This window comes from Pseudophryne corroboree, chromosome 8 (genome assembly GCF_028390025.1).
Source record: "Pseudophryne corroboree isolate aPseCor3 chromosome 8, aPseCor3.hap2, whole genome shotgun sequence".
NCBI lineage: Eukaryota > Metazoa > Chordata > Amphibia > Anura > Myobatrachidae > Pseudophryne > Pseudophryne corroboree.
Genome location: NC_086451.1, coordinates 82,962,916 through 82,986,937, shown reverse-complemented (window position 1 = coordinate 82,986,937; position 24,022 = coordinate 82,962,916). Strand labels below are relative to the sequence as shown.

Below are 24,022 nucleotides of genomic sequence, written 5' to 3'. Positions count from 1 at the left end.
AAATACTCCATGCTGCGCTGCCTTCTTCGTCAACTGCGGACTGTTTGGCATCTCTTCAGATCTTCTCAGATATTTCCCCTGCGACGATGGCTAAGAGGCGATTATTCTACCCTATCACGTCTGCTTTGAGGAACGCAAATGTGCAGTACAAATGGGGCTTCCCAACAAAACGGATTGTGTCACGCAATGGTATCTTTACGGTGATTTTCTCTCCTGAAGATGGCACTGCAACTTTGAGGAAATGGAATTTATCTTTGGAGACTTAATCTACTTCCTCTCCGAAGAAAGTGCCTACAGAATGGTCTCTGGTCAGACGTTAAAGTCTATGTTATCGTACATGTGAATAAGTGGTGACTATGACTTTTTGTTTTATTCTTTCACGGACAGAATACCTTATACCCAGTGATGTTATTCTTCGCTCAGGTTCTGTTTACCAATTTACTCTGGGTTTGGTATTATGTACCGTTACTTTAGAGCGGATGTTCTTTTTTTCATATTTGATATTGGTTTAATGCTGGCTGGATTACTATAAATTAGATCATGATAACTTGGGAGGGGACTGCGGGTTTCTAAGGCGGTCCCGCCTCCCCTCTACAAATACTATTCTGTCATATAGTTCTGGTGACGGAAACTAGCTCCTTTATGGATGCTATTTCTGTGGGGGGGGTTTTCCCCTTTCTTTTGTTTTTGATTTCCTTACAGCATGTTATGTATATTCTGATTGTTTTATTGCTATGTGGAGGATGTGCATGTACCCAGGGGATTACACTTGTTTCTCAATATGTGGTCTTAACTGTTCCATGCCACACTATTTTCCCGATTCATAATGGTGAAATTCCTTAGTCCTAATGTGAAAGGTCTCAATTCGCCTCACAAGCGACGCTTACCTTTGAAATACTTTGCAGATCAAAAAGCAGACATTGTTGCTATACAAGAGTCACATTTCCCATTGCACTCTCCCCCACAATTTTCCAGTAATAACTATATCTCCTGTGGTCCGTTTAAGAGGAATGGCGTAGCCATACTCTTTCACAAATCATGCCCCTTTCAACTAGAGAGTAAATGGACAGACTGCAGTGGTAGGTACCTGATTTTAGTAGGGAAGCTCTATTCTAAATATGTTACCCTTACGTCTCTCTATTCCCCCAATACCGAACAACCTCGCTTCCTTAAAAGCTTCTTTCAAAAGTTGCAGGAAGTTAAAAAAGGTGCGGTCTTTGTTATGGGGGATTTTTATCTTTCCCCTGACCCCCCAATGGGATAAATCCTCTACACTTGACAAACAGGCCAGCAATGGTGCACAATCTATGGCCTCGTCTTTCTCTCATTTACTAGCTGAATTTGATTTATATGACACATGGAGGGTTAGAAACCCTAGATTACGAGACTATACGTATTACTCTGCTGTACATAAATCATACTCGAGAATAGATCTTCTTCTGACAAATGGTCTTTGCAAAATGTGCCTACTGTTGACATTCTACCAATAACCTGGTCCGACCATGCCCCTTTAGTGTGGTCCTGGTTACGTACAACACCCAACCCTACTCTAAGATCATGGAGAGTACAAGATCATATCTTAAAATATGAGGACGGAATGAATATTTTAAGCAAGGCATTGTCCTCTTATATAGAACTTAATGTTCTGGAAGATACTTCAGTCACCAATCACTGGTGTGCTCTGAAGGCGGTTATGAGGGGTGCTACAATTCATGCTGCAGCACGGATAAACCAGCGTAACCAGGAAGTCCAAGTGGCCTATAAAAACGAGGTCAAGAACAGGCATGTCCAAACTGTGGCCCTCCAGCTGTTGAGAAACTACACATCCCAGCATGCCGTGACACAGCTTTAGCATTCTCTGACAGCAAAACTGTGTCAGGGCATGCTGGGATGTGTAGTTTCACAACAGCTAGAGGGCCGCAGTTTGGACATGCCTGCTTTAGAAGATAAGCATTAAAAAAAAATCCTAAAGATTCTAATATCCTTACAGCCCTGACTGAAGCTAAAAGGAAACTTATTAGTTTACATATTTCTCATGTCCAACGTGCTCTCTATAAACATATACCCTAGGTAATAGAGCTAATAAATTACTAGCACGGAAGCTCAGGGACAAAAATATAATAGGATTAAAAACATATCTAAAGCAGATGGCACTACTCTTTCGAACCCAAAATATATCTCTAACCAATTTGCTTCTTACTATGAAAAGCTGTACAACCTCAACAGGAATAATTCCACCACCCAACCTTCAATAGCTCTTATTCACTCATTTTTAGACTCTGTTAACTTACCCTCTATTTCCCGGGAGGTCGCTACCTCAATAAATTCCCCTTGGAATGGTGAGGAACTTCACTCCGCTTTGAAATCTCTTAAAACAGATAAAGGCTTTTACTTATCCTTTCAAGAATCCCTCTCACCTACTCTAATCAATCTATATAATAATGCTTTCAATAATCCTTTCCCGGCTGAAATGTTGGAGGCTCAGATAGTCAAGAGACCCAAGCCTGGCAAGAACCCTTCGTTATGTCAAAATTATAGACCTATTGCACTTTTAAATTCGGATATAAAGCTTTATGCTAAATTAATCGCAAACAGATTATGGGGTATATGCAATTGCCGGCGAATCGCTGCAATTTTTCGCCCGTTTTTTAATTCGACACAATTCGACCGTCGAATTCCGGCAAGTGGGTGCCGAAATTCAACATATTCAATAAAAAACGGATTCGACAGTCCCGCTGTCGAAAAACGGCCGATTTGACGGATTTTGATCCGATTTTTTAAAAACGGGAAAAAACCCGAAAAAAAATTTCGTGGGGTCCCCCCTCCAAAGCATAACCAGTTTCGGGCTCTTCGAGCCGCTCCTGGTTCTAAAAATCTGGGGAAAAAACAGACAAGGGATCCCCCGTATTTTTAAAACCAGCACCGGGCTCTGCGCCTGGTGCAAAAAATACGGGGGACAAAAAGAGTAGGGGTCCCCCGTATTTTTTACACCAGCATCGGGCTCCACTAGCTGGACAGATAATGCCACAGCCGGGGGTCACTTTTATACAGCGCCCTGCGGCCGTGGCATTAAATATCCAACTAGTAACCCTGGCCGGGGTACCCTGGGGGAGTGGGGACCCCTTCAATCAAGGGGTGTCCCCCCCACCAGCCACCCAAGGGCCAGGGGTGAAGCCCGAGGCTGTCCCCCCCCATCCAAGGGCTGCAGATGGGGGGCTGATAGCCTTGAGAAAATTGAAAGAATATTGATTTTTCCAGTAGTACTACAAGTCTCAGCCTCCCCCGCAAGCTGGTACTTGGAGAACCACAAGTACCAGCATGCGGGAGAAAAACGGGCCCGCTGGTACCTGTAGTTCTACTGGAAAAAAAATACCCAAATAAAAACAGGAGACACACACCGTGAAAGTAAAAAACTTTATTTCATACATGCAGACACATACATACTTACCTATGTTGACCCGCCGACTGCCACGGCCCCTTCGTCACTGAAGAATCCGGGGTACCTGTGAAAAAAATTATACTCACCTGATCCAGTGTCCAGATTATAATCCACGTACTTGGCAAAAAAATAAAAACGAACACCCGAACCAGGCGGACTGAAAGGGGTCCCATGTTTACACATGGGACCCCTTTCCCCGAATGCAGAGGCCCCCCTTCCCCCCCCCCCGTGACTGCGGTCACAGAAAGGTCTCTTCAGCCAATCAGCGAGCGCAACGTCCTGGCACTCTGCCGATTGGCTATGCGCGTCTGAGCCGTCAGACAGCGCATCGCAAAGCCTCTCCATTATATTCAATGGTGGGAACTTTGCGGTCAGGTCACCCGCGGTCAGCGGCTGACCGCGGGTAACCCCACCGCTGACCGCAAAGTTCCCACCATTGAAACTAATGGAGGGAGCTGTGCGATGCGCTGTCTGCCAGCAGACGCGCATACAGCCAATCAGGAGAGGGCCATGAAGTAGCGCTTCCTGATTGGCTTAAGAGACCTTTCTGTAACAGCAGTCACAGGGGGGTCTCTGCCTTCGGGGAAAGGGGTCCCATGTGTAAACATGGGACCCCTTTCAGTCCGTTTGGTCCGGGTGTTCGTTTTGTTGTTTTGCCAAGTACGAGGATTATTTTAAAAGAACCGGACACTGGATTGAGGTGTGTATAATTTTATTCACAGGTACACCGTGGATTCTACTTGGACAAGTGGACAGAGGTCGGCATGTGAACATAGATAAGTATGTGTGTGTGTCGACATGTGTGAAATAAAGTTTTACTCTCACGGTGTGCGTGTCCTGTTTTTATTTGGGTATTTTTTTTCCAGTAGAACTACAGGTACCAGCGGGCCCGTTTTTCTCCCGCATGCTGGTACTTGCGGTTCTCCAAGTACCAGCTTGCGGGGGAGGCTTGCTGGGACTTGTAGTACTACTGGAAAAAACAATATTCTTTCAATTTTCTCAAGGCTATCAGCCCCCCATCCGCAGCCCTTGGATGGGGTGGGACGGGGGGGGGGGGGGGACAGCCTCTGGCTTCACCCCTGGCCCTTGGGTGGCTGGGGGGGGGACCCCTTGATTGAAGGGGTCCCCACTCCCCCAGGGTACCCCGGCCAGGGGTGACTAGTTGGGTATTTAATGCCACGGCCGCAGGGCGCTGTATAAAAGTGACCCCCGGCTGTGGCATTATCTGTCCAGCTAGAGGAGCCCGATGCTGGTGTAAAAAATACGGGGGACCCCTACACTTCTTGTCCCCCGTATTTTTTGCACCAGGCGCAGAGCCCGGTGCTGGTTTTAAAAATACGGTGGATCCCCTATCAGTTTTCCCCACCGGATTTTTATAACCAGGACCGGCTCGAAGAGCCCGAGGCTAGTTATGCTTAGGAGGGGGGACCCCACGCAATTTTTTTTCTGATTTTTAACATTCCATTTAAAAATAAATAAATAAATAAGATTTTACTCACCGGTAAATCTATTTCTCGTAGTCCGTAGTGGATGCTGGGGACTCCGTAAGGACCATGGGGAATAGACGGGCTCCGCAGGAGACTGGGCACTCTAAAGAAAGATTAAGTACTACCTGGTGTGCACTGGCTCCTCCCTCTATACCCCTCCTCCAGACCTCAGTTAAGGAAACTGTGCCCGGAAGAGCTGACAGTACAAGGAAAGGATTTTTGGAATCCAGGGTAAGACTCATACCAGCCACACCAATCACACCGTACAACTTGTGATAACATACCCAGTTAACAGCATGAACAACAAACGAGCATCACTCAACGGATGCCACATAACATAACCCTTTAGTAAGCAATAACTATATACACGTATTGCAGAAAGTCCGCACTTGGGACGGGCGCCCAGCATCCACTACGGACTACGAGAAATAGATTTACCGGTGAGTAAAATCTTATTTTCTCTAACGTCCTAGTGGATGCTGGGGACTCCGTAAGGACCATGGGGATTATACCAAAGCTCCCAAACGGGCGGGAGAGTGCGGATGACTCTGCAGCACCGAATGGGCAAACACAAGGTCCTCCTCAGGCAGGGTATCAAACTTATAGAACTTTGCAAAGGTGTTTGAACCCGACCAAGTAGCTGCTCGGCAAAGTTGTAATGCCGAGACCCCTCAGGCAGCCGCCCAAGAAGAGCCCACTTTCCTTGTGGAATGGGCTGTCACTGATTTTGGATGCGGCAAACCAGCCGCAGAATGAGCCTGCTGAATCGTGTTACAGATCCAGCGAGCTATAGTCTGCTTTGAAGCAGGAGCACCCAGCTTGTTGGATGCATACAGGATAAACAGCGAGTCAGTTTTCCTGACTCCAGCCGTCCTGGCTACATAAATCTTCAAAGCCCTGACTACATCAAGCAACTTGGAGTCCTCCAAGTCACGAGTAGCCGCAGACACCACAATAGGTTGGTTCAAATGAAAAGATGACACCACCATCGGCAGAAATTGCGGACGAGTCCGTAATTCTGCCCTGTCCATATGGAAAACCAGATAGGGGCTTTTACATGACAAAGCCGCCAATTCAGACACACGCCTAGCCGAAGCTAAGGCCAACAGCATGACCACTTTCCACGTGAGATACTTTAGCTCCACGGTCTTAAGTGGCTCAAACCAGTGAGATTTCAGGAAACTCAACACCACGTTAAGATCCCAAGGTGCCACAAAAGGGGGCTGAATATGCAGCACTCCCTTAACAAACGTCTGAACCTCAGGCAGTGAAGCCAGTTCTTTTTGAAAGAAAATGGATAGGGCCGAAATCTGGACCTTTATGGACCCTAATTTTAGGCCCATAGACACTCCTGACTGTAGTAAGTGCAGGAATCGACCTAGCTGGAATTCCTCTGTAGGGGCCGTCCTGGCCTCACACCAAGCAACATATTTTCGCCATATACGGTGATAATGCTTTGCTGTCTCGTCCTTCCTAGCCTTTATCAGCGTAGGAATAACTTCATCCGGAATGCCTTTTTCCGCTAGGATCCGGCGTTCAACCGCCATGCCGTCAAACGCAGCCGCGGTAAGTCTTGGAACAGACAGGGCCCTTGTTGCAACAGGTCCTGTCTGAGAGGCAGAGGCCATGGGTCCTCTGTGAGCATTTCTTGCAGTTCCGGGTACCAAGTCCTTCTTGGCCAATCCGGAACAATGAGTATTGTTCTCACTCCTCTTTTTCTTACAATTCTCAGCACCTTTGGTATGAGAGGAAGAGGAGGAAACACATAGACCGACTGGAACACCCACGGTGTTACTAGTGCGTCCACAGCTATCGCCTGAGGGTCCCTTGACCTGGCGAAATACCTTTTTAGCTTTTTGTTGAGGCGGGACGCCATCATGTCCACCTGCGGCAGTTCCCATCGATTTGCAATCTGCGTGAAGACTTCTTGATGAAGTCCCCACTCTCCCGGGTGGAGGTCGTGCCTGCTGAGGAAGTCTGATTCCCAGTTGTCCACTCCCGGAATGAACACTGCTGACAGTGCTTGTACGTGATTCTCCGCCCAACGAAGAATCCTGGTGGCTTCTGCCATTGCCACCCTGCTTCTTGTGCCGCCCTGGCGGTTTACATGGGCCACTGCAGTGATGTTGTCTGACTGAATCAACACTGGTTGGTTTCAAAGCAGAGGCTCCGCTTGACTCAGGGCGTTGTATATGGCCCTTAGTTCCAGGATATTGATGTGCAGACAAGTCTCCCGACTTGACCACAGCCCTTGGAAGTTTCTTCCCTGAGTGACTGCCCCCCATCCTCGGAGGCTTGCATCCGTGGTCACCAGGACCCAGTCCTGTATGCCGAACCTGCGGCCTTCGAGGAGGTGAGCACTTTGTAGCCACCACAGAAGAGACACCCTGGCCCCGGGGGACAGGGTGATCAGCTGATGCATCTGAAGATGCGATCCGGACCACTTGTCCAACAGATCCCACTGAAAGGTCCTCGCATGGAACCTGCCGAAGGGAATGGCTTCGTATGACGCCACCATCTTTCCCAGGACTCGCGTGCAGTGATGCACCGACACCTGTTTCGGTTTTAGGAGGTCTCTGACCAGAGTCACGAGCTCCTGAGCCTTCTCCGCCGGGAGAAACACCTTCTTCTGGTCTGTATCCAGAACCATGCCCAGGAAGGGCAGACGCGTCGTAGGGATCAGCTGCGACTTTGGAATATTCAGGATCCACCCGTAAATATTCTCGGTGCCGTGGACAGGCCAAACGGCAACGTCTGGAATTGGTAATGACAGTCCTGTACCACAAACCTGAGGTACTCCTGGTGAGGTGGATAAATGGGGACATGCAAGTAAGCATCCTTGATGTCCAGCGACACCATAAAATCCCCCTCTTCCAGGCTTGCAATGACCGCTCTGAGCGATTCCATTTTGAACTTGAATTTCTTCAGATAAATGTTCAGGGATTTTAAATTCAGAATGGGTCTGACCGAACCGTCCGGTTTCGGCACCACAAACATTGTGGAATAGTAGCCCCTTCCCTGTTGAAGAAAGGGGTACCTTCACCACCACCTGCTGGAGATATAACTTGTGAATTGCCGCCAACACTACCTCCCTTTCCATGGGAGAAGCCGGCAGGGCCGATTTTAGGTAACTGTGAGGGGGCGTCACTTCGAATTCCGCTTGTATCCCTGAGACACAATTTGTATAGCCCAAGGATCCACCCGTGAGCGAACCCACGGGTGGCTGAAATTTCGGAGATGCGCCCCCACCGCTCTTGGCTCCGCCTGTGGAGCCCCAGCGTCATGCGGTGGATTTAGTGGAGGCCGGGGAGGACTTTTGTTCCTGGGAACTAGCTGCATGGTGCAGCTTCTTTCCTCTACCCCTGCCTCTGGCAAGAAAGGATGCACCTCTGACTTTCTTGCTTTTTTGTGAACGAAAGGACTGCATTTGGTAATACGGTGCTTTCTTTGGCTGTGAGGGAACATATGGTGTTTTTTAGAGTCGGCATCACCAGTCCACTGCCGAGTCCACAGGACCCTTCTGGCAGAAATCGACATTGCGTTTACTCTAGAGCCCAGTAGGCAAATATCCCTCTGGGCATCCCTCATATATAAAGACAGTGTCTTTGATATGTCCCAGGGTCAGTAAAATAGTCTCCCTGTCCAGGGTATCTATCCCCTCAGACAGAGTATCTGTCCATGCTGCTACAGCACTACACATCCAGGCCGAAGCAATTGCTGGCCTCAGTAGAGTACCAGAATGTGTATAAACAGACTTCAGGATACCTTCCTGCTTCCTATCCGCAGGATCCTTTAGGGCGGCCGTATCCTGTGACGGCAGGGCCACCTTCTTAGATAAGCGTGTCAACGCCTTATCTACCCTAGGGGAGAATTCCCAGCGTAACCTGTCTGTTGGCGGGAAAGGGTACGCCATAAGCAATCTTTTGGAAATCAGTACTTTCCTATCAGGAGAATCCCAAGCTTTTTCACATAATTCATGTGAAGGGGGAAAAGTCACTTCTCGCTTTTTCTCCCCATACATATAAACCCTCTTGTCAGGGACAGGGTTTTCCTCTGATATGTGCAATACATCCTTCATTGCTATAATCATGTAGCGGATGGCCTTAGTCATTTTAGGTTGCAACTTAGCATCATCGTCATTGACACTGGAGTCAGAATCCGTGTCGATATCTGTGTCAACAATCTGGGATAGTGGGCGCTTTTGAGACCCTGACGGCCTCTGAGCTGTAGGACTGTCCCAAGGCCTCAGCTTTATCCAACTTCTTATGCAAGGAGCTTACGTTATCATTTAACACCTTCCACATATCCATCCAATCAGGTGTCGGCGGCGACCCCACATTCATCTGCACTTGTTCTACCTCCACGTATCCTTCCTCGTCAAACATGTCGACACAAACGTACCGACACACCGCACACACCCAGGGAATGCTCACTTGAGGACAGGACCCCCACAAGGCCTCTTGGGGAGACAGAGAGAGAGTATGCCAGCACACACCGCAGCGCTATATAACCCAGGGATTACACAGTAACTTAGTGTTTACCCAGTAGCTGTTTATGACAATTTTCGCCTAAATTTATGTGCCCCCCCTCTCTTTTTCACCCTTTTTCTACCTGGATACTGCAGGGGAGAGCCTGGGGAGCTTCCTCTCAGCGGAGCTGTGGAGAGAAAATGGCGCTGGTTAGTGCTGAGGAAGAAGGCCCGCCCCCTCAGCGGCGGGCTTCTGTCCCGGGTCTGTGTAAATAAAATGGCGGGGGCTCGTACATATATACAGTGCCCGGCTGTATATATGTGTCTTTTTGCCAAGAGGTATCCTAATTGCTGCCCAGGGCGCCCCCCCTGCGCCCTGCACCCTACAGTGACCGGGGTGTGTGGGTAGTATGGGCGCAATGGCGCACAGCTGCAGTGCTGTGCGCTACCTCATGTGAAGACAGGAGTCTTCTGCCGCCGATTTCGATGTCTTCATGCTTTTGCCGGCTTCTGACTTCTGGCTCTGCAAGGGGGACGGCGGCGCGGCTCCGGGAACGGACGACCAAGGTTAAGATCCTGTGTTCGAACCCTCTGGAGCTAATGGTGTCCAGTAGCCTAAGAAGCGCAACCTAGCCGCAGTTAGTAGGTTTGCTTCTCTCCCCTCAGTCCCTCGTAGCAGAGAGTCTGTTGCCAGCAGAAGCTCTCTGAAAATAAAAAACCTAACTAAAATACTTTCTTATTAGCAAGCTCAGGAGAGCTCACTAAAAGCACCCAGCTCTGGCCGGGCACAGATTCTAACTGAGGTCTGGAGGAGGGGCATAGAGGGAGGAGCCAGTGCACACCAGGTAGTACTAAATCTTTCTTTAGAGTGCCCAGTCTCCTGCGGAGCCCGTCTATTCCCCGTGGTCCTTACGGAGTCCCCAGCATCCACTAGGACGTTAGAGAAAATATTTAAAAAAATATATAAATAATACTTGTGCCTCCAAAATAGACAAACCAAGTACCTAATCCCTTCTAATATAAATAGATAATAAGAATTTACTTACCGATAATTCTATTTCTCGTAGTCCGTAGTGGATGCTGGGGACTCCGTCAGGACCATGGGGAATAGCGGGCTCCGCAGGAGACAGGGCACATCTAAAAAAGCTTTTTAGGTCACATGGTGTGTACTGGCTCCTCCCCCTATGACCCTCCTCCAAGCCTAGGTTAGGTACTGTGCCCGGACGAGCGTACACAATAAGGAAGGATCTTGAATCCCGGGTAAGACTCATACCAGCCACACCAATCACACCGTACAACTTGTGATCTGAACCCAGTTAACAGTATGATAACAAAACGAAGTAGCCTCCGAAAAGATGGCTCACAACAATAGTAATAACCCGATTTTTGTAACAATAACTATGTACAAGCATTGCAGACAATCCGCACTTGGGATGGGCGCCCAGCATCCACTACGGACTACGAGAAATAGAATTATCGGTAAGTAAATTCTTATTTTCTCTAACGTCCTAGTGGATGCTGGGGACTCCGTCAGGACCATGGGGATTATACCAAAGCTCCCAAACGGGCGGGAGAGTGCGGATGACTCTGCAGCACCGAATGAGAGAACTCCAGGTCCTCCTTAGCCAGAGTATCAAAATTTGTAAAATTTTACAAACGTGTTCTCCCCTGACCACGTAGCTGCTCGGCAAAGTTGTAATGCCGAGACTCCTCGGGCAGCCGCCCAGGATGAGCCCACCTTCCTTGTGGAATGGGCATCTACATATTTCGTCTGTGGCAGGCCTGCCACAGAATGTGCAAGCTGAATTGTACTACAAATCCAGCGTGCAATAGACTGCTTAGAAGCATGAGCACCCAGCTTGTTGGGTGTATACAGTATAAACAGCAAGTCAGACTTTCTGACTCCAGCCGTCCTAACTATATATATATATATATATATATATATATATATATATATATATATATATTTTTAGGGCCCTGACCACGTCTAGTAACTTGGAGTCCTCCAAGTCCCTAGTAGCCGCAGGCACCACAAGAGGTTGTTTCAGGTGAAAACGCTGACACCCGTTTATGAAGAAACTGGAGACGAGTCCCAGTTCTGTCCTGTTCAAATGGAAAATTTTAATATGGGCTTTTGTAAGACAAAGCCGCCCATTCTGACAATCGCCTGGCCGAGGCCAGGGCTAACAACATGGTCACTTCCCATGTGAGATATTTGTCAACAGCATGGTCACTTTCCATGTGAGATATTTCAAATCCACAGATTTGAGCGGTTCAAACCAATATGATTTTAAGAAATCCCAACACTATGTTGAGATCTCACGGTGCCCCTAGGGGCACAAAAAAGCTGTATATGCAATACATCCTTTACAATCTGGACTTCAGGAACTGAAGTCAATTCTTTCTGGAAGAAAATCTACAGGGCCGAGATTTAAATGTTAATGAACCCCAATTTGAGGTCCAAAACACTCCTGTTTTCAGGAAGTGTAGAAATCGACCTAGTTGAATTTCCGTCGTGGAGCCTTCCTGGCCTCACCCACGCAACATATTTTCACCACATGTGGTGATGACGTTGTGCGGTCACCTCCTTCCTGGCTTTGACCAGGGTAGGTATGACCTCTTATGGAATGCCTTTTCCCCTCAGGATCCGGCATTCAACCGCCATGCCGTCAAACGCAGCCGCGGTAAGTCTTGGAATAGACATGGTACTTGCTGAATCAAGTCCCTTCTTAGCTCCCCAGGCCCTTAGTCCTCTGTGAGCATTTCTTGAAGTTCCGGGTACCAAGTCCCTCTTGGCCAATCCGGAGCCACTAGTATAGTTCATACTCCTCTATGTCTTATAATTCTCAATACCCTGGTTATGAGAAACAGAGGAGGGAACACATACACAGACTGGTACACCCACGGTGTTACCAGAACATCCACAGCTATCGCCTGAAGGTCTCATGACCTGGCGGAATACCTGTCCCGTTTTTTGTTCGGGCGGGACGCCATCATGTCCACCTTTGGTCTTTGCCAACGGTCCACAATCATGTTGAAAAACTTCCCTATGAAGTTTCCACTCTCCCGGGTGGAGGTCATGCCTGCTGAGGAAGTCTGCTTCCCAGTCGTCCACTCCCGGAAAGAACACTGCTGACAGTGCTATCACATGATTTTCCGCCTAGCGAAAAATCCTTGCAGTTTTCACTGCCCTCCTGCTTCTTGTGCCGCCCTTCTGTTTACGTGGGCGACTGCCGTGATGTTATCCCACTGGATCAATACCGGCTGACCTTGAAGCAGAGGTCTAGCTAAGTTTAGAGCATTATAAATTTGCTCTAAGCTTATTTATGCGGAGAGAATTCTCCAGACTTAATCACACTTCCCTGGAAATTTTTTCCTTGTGTGACTGTTCCCCAGCCTCTCAGGCTGGCCTCCGTGGTCACCGGCATCCAATCCTGAATGCCGAATCTGCGGCCCTCTAGAAGATGAGCACTCTGTAATCACCACAGGAGAGACACCCTTTTCCTTGGATATAGGGTTATCCGCTGATGCATCTGAGGATGCGATCCAGACCATTTGTCCAGCAGATTCCACTGAAGAGTTCTTGCGGGAAATCTGCCGAATGGAATTGCTTCGTAATAAGCCACCATTTTTACCAGGACTCTTGTGCAATGATGCACTGACACTTTTCCTGGTTTTAGGAGGATCCCGATTAGCTCGGATAACTCCCTGGTTTTCTCCACTGGGAGAAACACATTTTTCTGGACTGTGTCCAGAATCTTCCCTAGGAACAGTAGACGTGTCGTCGGAAAAAGCTGCGATTTTGGAATATTTAGAATCCACTCGTGCTGTCGTAGAACTACTTAAGATAGTGCTACTCCGACCTCCAACTGTTCTCTGGACCTTGCCCTTATCAGGAAAGCGTCCATGTTTCTTTTAAGAAAAATCATCATTCCGGCCATTACCTTGGTAAAGACCCGGGGCGCCGTGGACAATCCAAACGGCAGCGTCTGAACTGATAGTGACAGTTCTGTACCAGGAACCTGAAGTACCCTTGGTGAGAAGGGCAAATTTGGACCTGTAGGTAAACGTCCCTGATATCCAGTGACATCATATCGTCCCCTTCTTCCTGGTTCGCTATCACTGCTCCGAGTGACTCCATCTTGATTTGAACGCTTGTATGTAAGTGTTCAAATATTTCAGATCTCACCGAGCCGGTTGGCTTCAGTACCACAATATAGTGTGGAATACTACCCCCTTCCTTGTTGTAAGAAGGGTACTTTGATTATCACCTGCTGGGAATACAGCCTGTGAATTGTGTGAGGGGGAGACGTCTCGAATTTCCAATGTACACCTGGGATATTACATGTAGGATCCCGGAGTTCCCTTGCGAGTGTTGCTGAAACTCTTGAGATGACCCCCTACCGCACCTGAGTCCGCTTGTACGGCCCCAGCGTTATGCTGCGGACTTGGCAGAAGCCGTGAGGAGCTTCTGTTCCTGGGAATGAGCTGCTTGCTGCAGTCTTCTTCCCTTTCCTCTCCCCCTGGGCAGATATGACTGGCCTTCGCCCGCCTGCCCGTATGGGGACGAAAGGACTGAGACTGAAAAGACTGTGTCCTTTTCTGCCAATATGTGACTCGGGGTAACAAAAGGTGGATTTTTCAGCTGTTGCCATGGCCACCAGGTCCAATGGACCGCCCCTTTATACGGCAATACTTCCATATGCCGTCTGGAATCTGCCTCACCTGACCACTGTCGTGTCTTCGTCTGGCAGATATGTACATCACATTTACTCTTGATGCCAGAATGCAAATATGCCTCTGCGCATCACACATATATAGAAATGCATCCTTAAAATGCTCTATAGACAATAAAATCCTGTCCCTGTCAAGGGTATCAAAATTTTCAGTCAGGAAATCCGACCAAGCCCCCTCAGCGCTGCACATCCAGGCTGAGGCGATTGCTGGTCGTAGTATAACACCAGTATGTGTGTATATACTGTTATGATATTTTCCAGCTTCCTATCAGCTGGCTCCTTGAGGGCGGCCGTATCTGGAAACGGTAACGCCATGTTTTTTATAAGCGTGTGAGCGCCTTGTCCACCCTAAGGTGTGTTTTCCAACTCGCCCTTACTACTGGCGGGAAAAAGGGTATACCGCCCATAACTTTCTGTCGGAGGAACCCCACGTATCATCGCACACTTCATTTAATTTATCTGATTCAGGCAAAACTACAAGTAGTTTATTCCCACCCTACAAAATACCCTTATTTGTGGTACTTGTGGTATCAGAAATACGTAACACCTCCTACATTGCCCTTAACATGTAACTTGTGGCCCTAAAGGAAAACTACGTTTGTTTCTTCACCGTCGACACTGGGGTCAGTGTCCGTGTCAGTGTCTGTCGACCGACTGAGGTAAATGGGCGTTTTTACAAGCCCCTGACGGTGTCTGAGACGCCTGGACCGATACTAATTTGTCCGCCGGCTGTCTCATGTCGTCAACCGGCTTGCAGCGTGTTGACATTATCACGTAATTCCATAAGTAAGCCATCCATTCTGGTGTCGACTCCCTAGAGAGTGACATCACCATTACAGGCAATTTTCTCCGTCTCCTCACCAACATTTTCCTCATACATGTCGACACACACGTACCGACCTACAGCACACACATACAGGGAATGCTCTGATAGAGGACAGGACCCACTAGCCCTTTGGGGAGACAGAGGGAGAGTTTGCCAGCACACACCAAAAGCGCCATAATGTATATAACAACCCTAGAAGGTGTTGTTTCTATATATGGGCTCTTAATATATAATTATATCGCCAATTTATGCCCCCCTTCTCTTTAACCCTGTTTCTGTAGTGCAGGGGAGAGTGGGAGCCTTCCTCACCAGCGGAGCTGGTCAGGAAAATGGCGCTGAGTGCTGAGGAGAATAAGCTCCGCCCCTTTCACGGCGGGCTTTTCTCCCGGTTATTAGGAAAACTGGCCTGGGTTAAATACATACATATAGCCTTAATGGCTATATGTGATGTATTTATTTGCCTCTAAGGTAATCTATATTGCTGCCCAGGGCGCCCCCAGCAGCGCCCTGCACCCTCCGTGACCGAGATCAGTGAGCCGTGTAGCAACAATGGCGCACAGCTGCAGTGCTGTGCGCTACCTTCATGAAGACTGAGGAGTCTTCTGCCGCCTGTTTCCGGACCTCCGTTCTGCCGTTCTTCAGCGTCTGTAAGGGGGATCGGCGGCGCGGCTCCGGGACGAACCCCAGGCTGACCTGTGTTCCGACTCCCTCTGGAGCTCAGTGTCCAGTAGCCTAAAACTTCAATCCTCCTGCACGCAGGTGAGTTGCAAGTCTCTCCCCTAAGTCCCTCGTTGCAGTGATCCTGTCGCCAGCAGGAATCACTGATTAGAAACCTAAAAAAAAACTTTTCTAAACAGCTCTTTAAGAGAGCCACCTAGATTGCACCCTCTCGGACGGGCACAAAAACCTAACTGAGGCTTGGAGGAGGGTCATAGGGGGAGGAGCCAGTACACACCATGTGACCTAAAAAGCTTTTTTAGATGTGCCCTGTCTCCTGCGGAGCCCGCTATTCCCCATGGTCCTGACGGAGTCCCCAGCATCCACTAGGACGTTAGAGAAATGCTATTACCAATAAAAAAAAAAACACAAAAAAAAACATGTTTTTAAAAATTTTTATTAGATTCCGCCAGCAAAGTGTGGCGGATTGAAAATGACGAATTTACTGTCTAAAAGCACTGTTGTCGAATTTACAAACTTCAATTGAATATACTTTTGTCGAATTGCCGCATTTGTACCATTTCAGAAATGTCGAATTTGACAAATGTCGAATTTCAAAAAGTCGAATTTGGAAAGTCCGTTTTTTTGACGAAAAGTACTGAATTGCATTGTCGAATCTTTTTTTTGGGCGAAAATGTCCCGTTTTTCGACATTTTCGGGAATTCGACCGCAATTGCATATACCCCTAAATCCTTTGATTCCCACTCTGGTTAATCAGGACCAGGTTGGTTTCACTATGGGTCGACAAGCTCCGGACAATACCAGAAGGGTGTTCTCTCTGTTGGAAGCTCACTGTTACTCGGAAGCCTTTACTCTTACTCTCTCTGGGAGAAATATTGGTGTTCTCCCAGACCTGTAAAACCTTGGGTTGATATTGAAAGACACTCATGTCAGAATGTCCCTTTAGCTGATTTACTATGGACTAAAACTTCCCATAGAAAATCTTATACAAAGTCTTCAAAAGGTGTTTCAAACAAAATTAGTGGTATGGGACAAAATGGACACTTCTCTAGGCAAATTTTCTCTTCCCTCCTCCAGATTATCTATTTTAGCATTGTCTAAACTAATCCCTGATCTGTCACTGCAAAATTGGCACAATCTCGGTATATTTTTGATTAAAGACCTATATGACAACCTCGCTCTTAAATCCTTCCAACAATTAAGGGTACAATACTTGATTCCGAACAAAGATTTTTATAAATACCTACGTATCAGACACTGGTTAACTAAAGAACACGTCTGATTCACAATCCCCCCCACCATATGTGTTATCTAATATCACCATGCCAAGCCATAAACATGGTATTTCTTCAAGGTACTCTACTCTTCTCTCCCCCCAACACGAACCAAATCTAAACACTCAGGTCAGATGGAAATTAGACTTAAATATAAATTTGACAAATGAGTGGGAACATACTTTTCTGAATATCTTCAAGATGTCTAGGTGCATCAACCACTCCTAAATGATGTTCAAATTAATGCATAACTTATACCATACTCAGACGAAGGGCCATATGCAATTGCGGTCGAATTGCCGCAAATGTCGAAAAACGGGGCATTTTCGACAAAAAAAAAAAAAAACTGCCGAATTGGATTCGACAGTGCAATATAGTACTTTTCGACAAAAAAACTGCCGTTTCAGATTCGACTTTTTGCAATTCGACATTTTTCAAATTCGACATGTCTGCAATGGTAAAAATGCGGCTTTTTGACAAAAGTATATTCAATTGAAGAATCTCGATTCGACAACAGTGCTTTTCGACAGTAATTTCGTCAATTTCATTCCACCTCATTTTGCTGTCGTGATCTAATAAAAAAATTTAAAAACATTTTTTTTTTTTTTGTGTTTTTTTGATTGCTAATAGCATATCTATTTATATTAGAAGGGATTATCTATTTGGTTTGTCTATTTAGGAGCCACAAGTATTATTTCATATATTTTTTTAAAGAATATTATTATTTTTTTACTGACTAAAATAATATGTAGAGATCAGAGCATGTTTTTCAGTGGGAATGGGTTAAAATTTCAGAAAAAAAAATGCGTGGGGTCCCCCCTCCTAAGCATAACCAGCCTCGGGCTCTTTGAGCTGGTCCTGGTTGTAAAAATACGGGGGGGGAAATTACATGGGATCCCCCTGTATTTTAACAACCAGCACCGGGCTCTGCGTCCGGTCCCGGTGCCAAAAATACGGGGGACAAAACACGTAGGGGTCCCCCGTATTTTTAACACCAGCACCAGGCTCCACTAGTCAGAGAGATAATGCCACAGCCAGGGGACACTTTTATATCGGTCCCTGCGGCCCTGGCATTAAATCACTAACTAGTCACCCGGGGCCGGGGTACCCTCCCATAGTGCACCAGTATAGCACAGAGTGTTTATGGGTAATACTCCAGGGTTTAAATACCCTAATGTTATGGAACACAGTTCATTTTTTTGCTGAGCTGCCTTAAGGATGTTCTGTTGCTCGTCCTGAAGATGGTCCTTAGTGGACCGAAACGTCGACTTTGCACATATGCACCTTCTGCTATGTAGTTTTTTGTGAGTATTTTGCCTATTCATAAAGAACTTTTTATTCATCAATTGGTGAGTGCGCAATTCAAACAAATTTTATATATATATATATATATATATATATATTCTGTATATCTATATGTTGTCTACATGCATAGAACATTATGACGATCTGTAATGTGCATCAAAACTTCTCAATAAAAACATTCCAGATAATTAAAAAAAAAAAATTCAGCCCCAACCCCCTCATGCAAGAGGTGAAAAAAAAAAAAAAAGTAAAATGAAATCGAGACAGCTTAAGTTTAGGAGCTACATGACAGTATGATCTGTGTTCATGCTGTGCTCTCCATTGCTCTGAACATTGTGGATACATACTAAGTTCAATTCCTTTTTCTTTCCATCCCCTTTTTTGACCCATTCCCGTCGCCCTACCATGATCAGTGCATATATTTACACCTTTTTACCTTATCACCATTCCTGGTGTATTCATCAGCTTGTGCCCCCTTACAATTAAAAGAATTTCATTTGTGTTTGTTACTCCAAATGTGAAGTTAAGGTGTGTATTATTTCCACTTATTCATCTGTGAGATGCACAGCATTTACGGTTGATAAACTCCCAATATATCCGTTATAAAATACACTCAAAAATAAATAAATAAAAAATGTAAAAGGAAGAAAGGGAATACACAAAGCAATATCATTAAGTTAGTGTTCCTTCCATCCCCTAGATCTTACAATTCGTACTTAATTTATCATTGTTAACCAAGATACATTTTCTATACTCCTTTATCGTGCTGTGCTTTCCTCTGTTATGAATATCATGGGTCCATGGCTGATCAGTGGCATAAAACATAAATGGCATCACAACTTCCCTGCTTTTTCTGAGATGAAGGAGAACTCTAGTATCCCCCACAAGAAATTCCTCCAATACTTCCATTCAGACACTTCCACAGTACAATCAGAAGCTAATTGGACTGTGAAATGTTAACTTTACTTGAGTCACTTTAAAGGCTAACATCCCACAAAGGGATTAGCACCCACATTTTATGTGAATTTAAAGCACACTGAAGGTGGATCTGGTAGAGATTTTGGACAAGGAGGAGTGACATGCGAGTCATGAAAACATTGCTTCCAGCTTCATTTCAGTTCATTTAAAAGTGAACTCATGCAAGCTTCTCCATCTGGTCACATTTGAAACTAGTTCAATTGGATCCGGACATCCCTATCACCTGTAGGAGATGTTCTGCTGAGGACTCGTTCCAATGGTCTCCACAGCCACCAGATACTAAGCCAATTGAGCACCTCTGGGATGTGATGGAATGGGATATTTGCAGCCGACATATTTGAAGTGACTGCTATCATGTCACCATGGACCATAACCGCTATGAACTGTTTCCAGCACTTTGTTGAATTCATGGCACAGCGTACAAGGCTATTCTATGGGTAAAGGGAGATATTATCCAGTACGAGCAAGAGATACCCAATCAATTGCCAACGGAGAGTACTCAGGAAACCAATTTCCTAAAGGTTTTCAGTTCTCCTTAACCATGTGCTTACCCTCCTTTACATTTATTGCCATATCAGAAAGAAGGCTGAAACTCAACACTTGTCAATTCAATCTGGCATAGATAATATGCCTCCATCTCCAAGAATTTCTATGTAATTCCTGAATTTCAGTCTTCTGCATTAGATGCAGATGTGAAACAGAGGATTATAATTCCAAATATCCATGTAATAACAATATAACCACCAGCATCTACAGGGACTAACCAGCAGGAGTGATAGTTACTAGATTGATGTTAAAACAAAGCAGCATAGATTGAGAAGCCGTAAGTGGATATAAAGCTGCATTGGTTCCATAATGCTCATAGGCGCATCCAAAACATTGAGCCAATCAGTGCACCCTTTTACATCTTCAGTTCAAAGACAAAACAAGAAGTAGTTTGATTTAAAATTAAAAAAAAAAAAAAAATTCCTCTGCTTATGAAAATTCTTGATAGATACACTTTAGAGAAGATGGTATGGTCAACTTCATCTCTTGCCAGAAACCATGTCCGCAACCTGTACAGCTGTAATATGATGTCTAAAAAACAACAATCATTTAACAAAGTACTTTTATACTTGGGGGTAGAAAAAAAACAAAAAAAAACAAAGGATGAGTACTACAGAAAACAGAAAAGGATCTTCTTCCCATAATAAAATCGTATGCACTCTCTACCTGCAAAGACAGATGCATTTTCTGTTGCAATATTTTTAGATGATGCACTTACTAACGCGTTTGTCGAGCAGCAAATATGGATACTTAAGGATTTCCAAGAGAGGCACCCGTACAGTGCTCTCAAAGTTAGGGCCAGTGTACCCAAACAGTTGTTTCTCGCCATCCTCCTCAACTAAATAGAGCTCATCGTCTTCATCTATCTCTTCACGCATGGATATCTCCAGTTGGGCGACAAGCCGCGAGGTTTCCATTTTCCACAGGGCCTGCAAAAATTAAAACACTGTAAATAGTACCTGAACACAATGCAATGGGTGTATTCAGAGCAAAGTGTTTCTTTTTTATATTGTTATTCTTCAAATCAGGGCTCGACAAATCTTACGTGCAAGGCCATCATGGAGCTTAACTCATGTGTAGAAGTGCCCTGTTTCGATTACGATGTGTCCACTTTTAACCTGCTCTGTAATTTCATGTGCATTTGTGCAAATGCAGAGAAGCAGTGGCAGTGGGTGATGGGTTACTGATGGAGTGAGTAAATGAGAAGGTAGGCAGGTTACTGAAGGAGTGCTAATGCAGAATAGAGGGGTTAATTATAATACAGGGTTTTGAGAGGGGGGGGTGGAGTATTTGACAGTATTTGGGTTAATGATGAAGGAAAAAAGCGCTAGGATTATAGTTATGAGGGATAAATTGATAGGGGGGTGAAAGGGGAAGAAGGACAATGAGGGGGAACAATAGAAGAGGAATGAAACATAGAATTTGATGTCAGATAAGAACCACTTGGCCCATCTAGTCTGCCGCTTTAAATGATTTGGAACACATCCGTATCACGATTAGGTTTTGATGAACTTTTGCATAGATAGGCTGAATATGACATTCAATCTCACACATTCATTTTCTTACCTCTGGTCCTTTCTCCTCCAACACCCTTCCAACATTTTGCTAGGTCAATATGGAAAAAGGTCGACATGAGTTTTTCACTTTTTTTTTTTCCTTTTTCTTTTTATTTAACTTTTTCACACTTCACGATCCACATGGACTACGATTGGGAATAGTAACCTGTGCAGAGCGCAGTGGAGCGAGGCACCTTGCCTGAAGCATAGCGAGCCATGCGAGGGAACACGTGCACTAATTGGGGTTTCCAGTCACTTTAAAAAAAAAATGGCTGCAGTTTTCTTCGTAAAAAACTCATGTCGACCTTGTTCATGGCGACCTATTTCAGGTGTTGACCTAATGAATGTCCAACTAAGTGTGGTCGACCCCATTATCCACAACCCTATTTAATACCCTTTAGTACACACAAATCGCACTATATTATCCACCCCTCCTCGACTCTGACCTGCACTATACTACATACTAAAATTATCACTTGAAGAGGAATGAATAGGGCAATAATGAATAATGATGTGGGGGAAGGGGATGCTAGATCTTGGACAGTTCAGAGAATGCTCCCGAGTAGGGGATTGAGGAGGGAGATTAAGAAAATGATTGAGGTGAAGATGGAGGGAAATGGAAAAAGGTACAATGCACAATATGTGCAAGAGGGGTAATCAGTGTTTAAATATAAGGGGACATGTATATGGTCTGCTCATTATTAGAGTCAAGAATATTTACATGAACATATGGAAATCTTGAGGACAAGAGATTCAGCCCAATAGCATCATCATCATTTCCTCTAATTTCCAATCAAATGGCCCATGATTACCTTGTGTAGCTGTGGTGCTTCATCTCGTACCCTATGGTACTCCACCACACACTCCATGCAGTAGGAGAGATCCTCATTGGCGTGAGTAAGCTCATCGCTGTGCAACTCCCTTGCGGCATAGCTCCTCAGCAGTTGTGTGGTGACAGAGCCACCCGGAGTGCACCAGCGGCACGTGCTCATTCTCCTGCAGGACAACAAAAGCATTGAAAGACCTGTAAATGGGTTACTGTTAACTCAACTTAGTTAAGCCCTCTTTGACAAAAAAAAAAAAAAGGAAGAGGTGAAACAAAGGGACGGTCATAACAAAAACACGATTGTCTCAGTAGCAATTATGTTCATGTTGTAAAAGGTACAGTACAAGCCAGCTTCCACTGTAACACAGTATCTCTGTAAAGCGCTGCGGAATATGTGTGCACTATATAAATAACTGGTAATAATAATAATAACAACAACAACAGAAGCGGGAATTCAGAAGCAGCAGCATGGAAAATGCAAGTAAATGAAATTTGATGGTTACTTTAAGAATAAAATCATAGAAGTGAGTAGCGCCCTACAGATGTGGCCATGCTCACCATAGCTGCGATGCAGCATGCTGCCGAACGGCTCACCGAGCTGTGACTATTTACAGCCGACAATCACTCCATTCATTTTATTAGGACTTAATAGAGCAATTGCCAACTGCGAATAGTCGTAATAGTTGCAGCCTTGCATACCATGCAGCGAGCCGTGTTGCAGCATGGCGCATCCACAACAAAGAAGAGCATGACTACATCTGTAATGTTGCGTCTCCATATATCGGCTTACTTCATACACTGTATATTATAATTATGGAAATGACTTCCATTGCTGCAGTGGACAGACTGGACACAAGATAAATAGAGATCTTACAGAGAGTCTGTAGCAGCAGCAGCTATTAAACCCTGCTCCCTCATAGCACCCCAGCTGCAGCTACCCATGACCCCGGGTCCCATGCCCTTACTATAGCGGGGCCTGTACTCTCTGCCCATGTCAGGAATGGCGCCTTCTCTCGCATTCCTCACATACAGGGCTCCCTATGGCAGCGGCAGTAACCTCACCTTTCCTCAGCCGCCCCGGGCTGTCAGCCCTCCGCCTCCATGACCCGAGGCCGGCCGTTACACACCGCGGTGCCCTGATAGGCTCTAACGCCTGTCATATAGCGGGGCCTCACGCGTTGCACACACTCGGGTTGCCCAGTGCCTGGCTGCCTGGTCTCCGGGACGGCCAGTCGCTCCGCACACCCACGGAAGTGACGCAGCCGGTCCGAGCCCAGCAGCGTGTTTACAGTCTGTGTAATGGAAGTTTCGTTTTCCTGCCCTCTTCCTGCGCTGTGTGTGCGCTCTCTCTCCTCCCCCGACCCCACAATAACAAGAACGAGGCTGAAGTTAGTGAATAAGAACTTCAGCCTCGTATAACAAGACAGGTTTATCATGTGCCTGGCGTTTCCTCTACACACTGATCCTGTGCAATAATGGCACTGGGGGTCATTCCGAACTTATCGCACGCTACCTATTTTATGCAGTGTTGCGATCAGGTCAAAACTCGGCAAAACTGTGTATGCACCGTATTGCGCAGGCGCGTCGTCGGTGTACAAAGCGGATCATTGCTGGGCGATGGATTTAACAAAGAATTCATTTGCACAGCCGATCGCAAGAAGATTGACAGGAAGAAGGCGTTTATGGGTGTCAACTGACTTTTCAGGGAGTGGTTGGAAAAACGCAGGCGTGTCCAAATGTGTGCAGGGCGGGTGTCTGACGTCAATTCCGGGCCAGAACAGGCTGAAGTGATCGCAGCGGCTGAGTAAGTTCAGACCTACTCAGAAACTGCACAAAACTTTTCTCATACGTCCTAGAGGATGCTGGGGTCACATCAAGAACCATGGGGTATAGACGGGATCCG

General features: G+C 46.1%; 1 protein-coding gene across 1 annotated transcript in view; it reads right to left on the bottom strand.

Annotated features, from left to right (window-relative positions):
* Positions 1–23,508, bottom strand: part of SETX (senataxin) — a 176,445-nt gene extending 152,937 nt beyond the window's left edge. Inside the window, exons 1-3 of the mRNA XM_063936768.1 lie at positions 23,182–23,508; positions 22,106–22,289; positions 20,456–20,666 (exon numbers count right to left, since the gene is read on the bottom strand). Coding sequence (XP_063792838.1) covers positions 20,456–20,666; positions 22,106–22,285 — 391 coding nt within the window. The 5' untranslated portion in view covers positions 22,286–22,289; positions 23,182–23,508. The remainder of the gene's footprint in view (positions 1–20,455; positions 20,667–22,105; positions 22,290–23,181) is intronic.
* Positions 23,509–24,022: the final 514 nt, after the last annotated feature.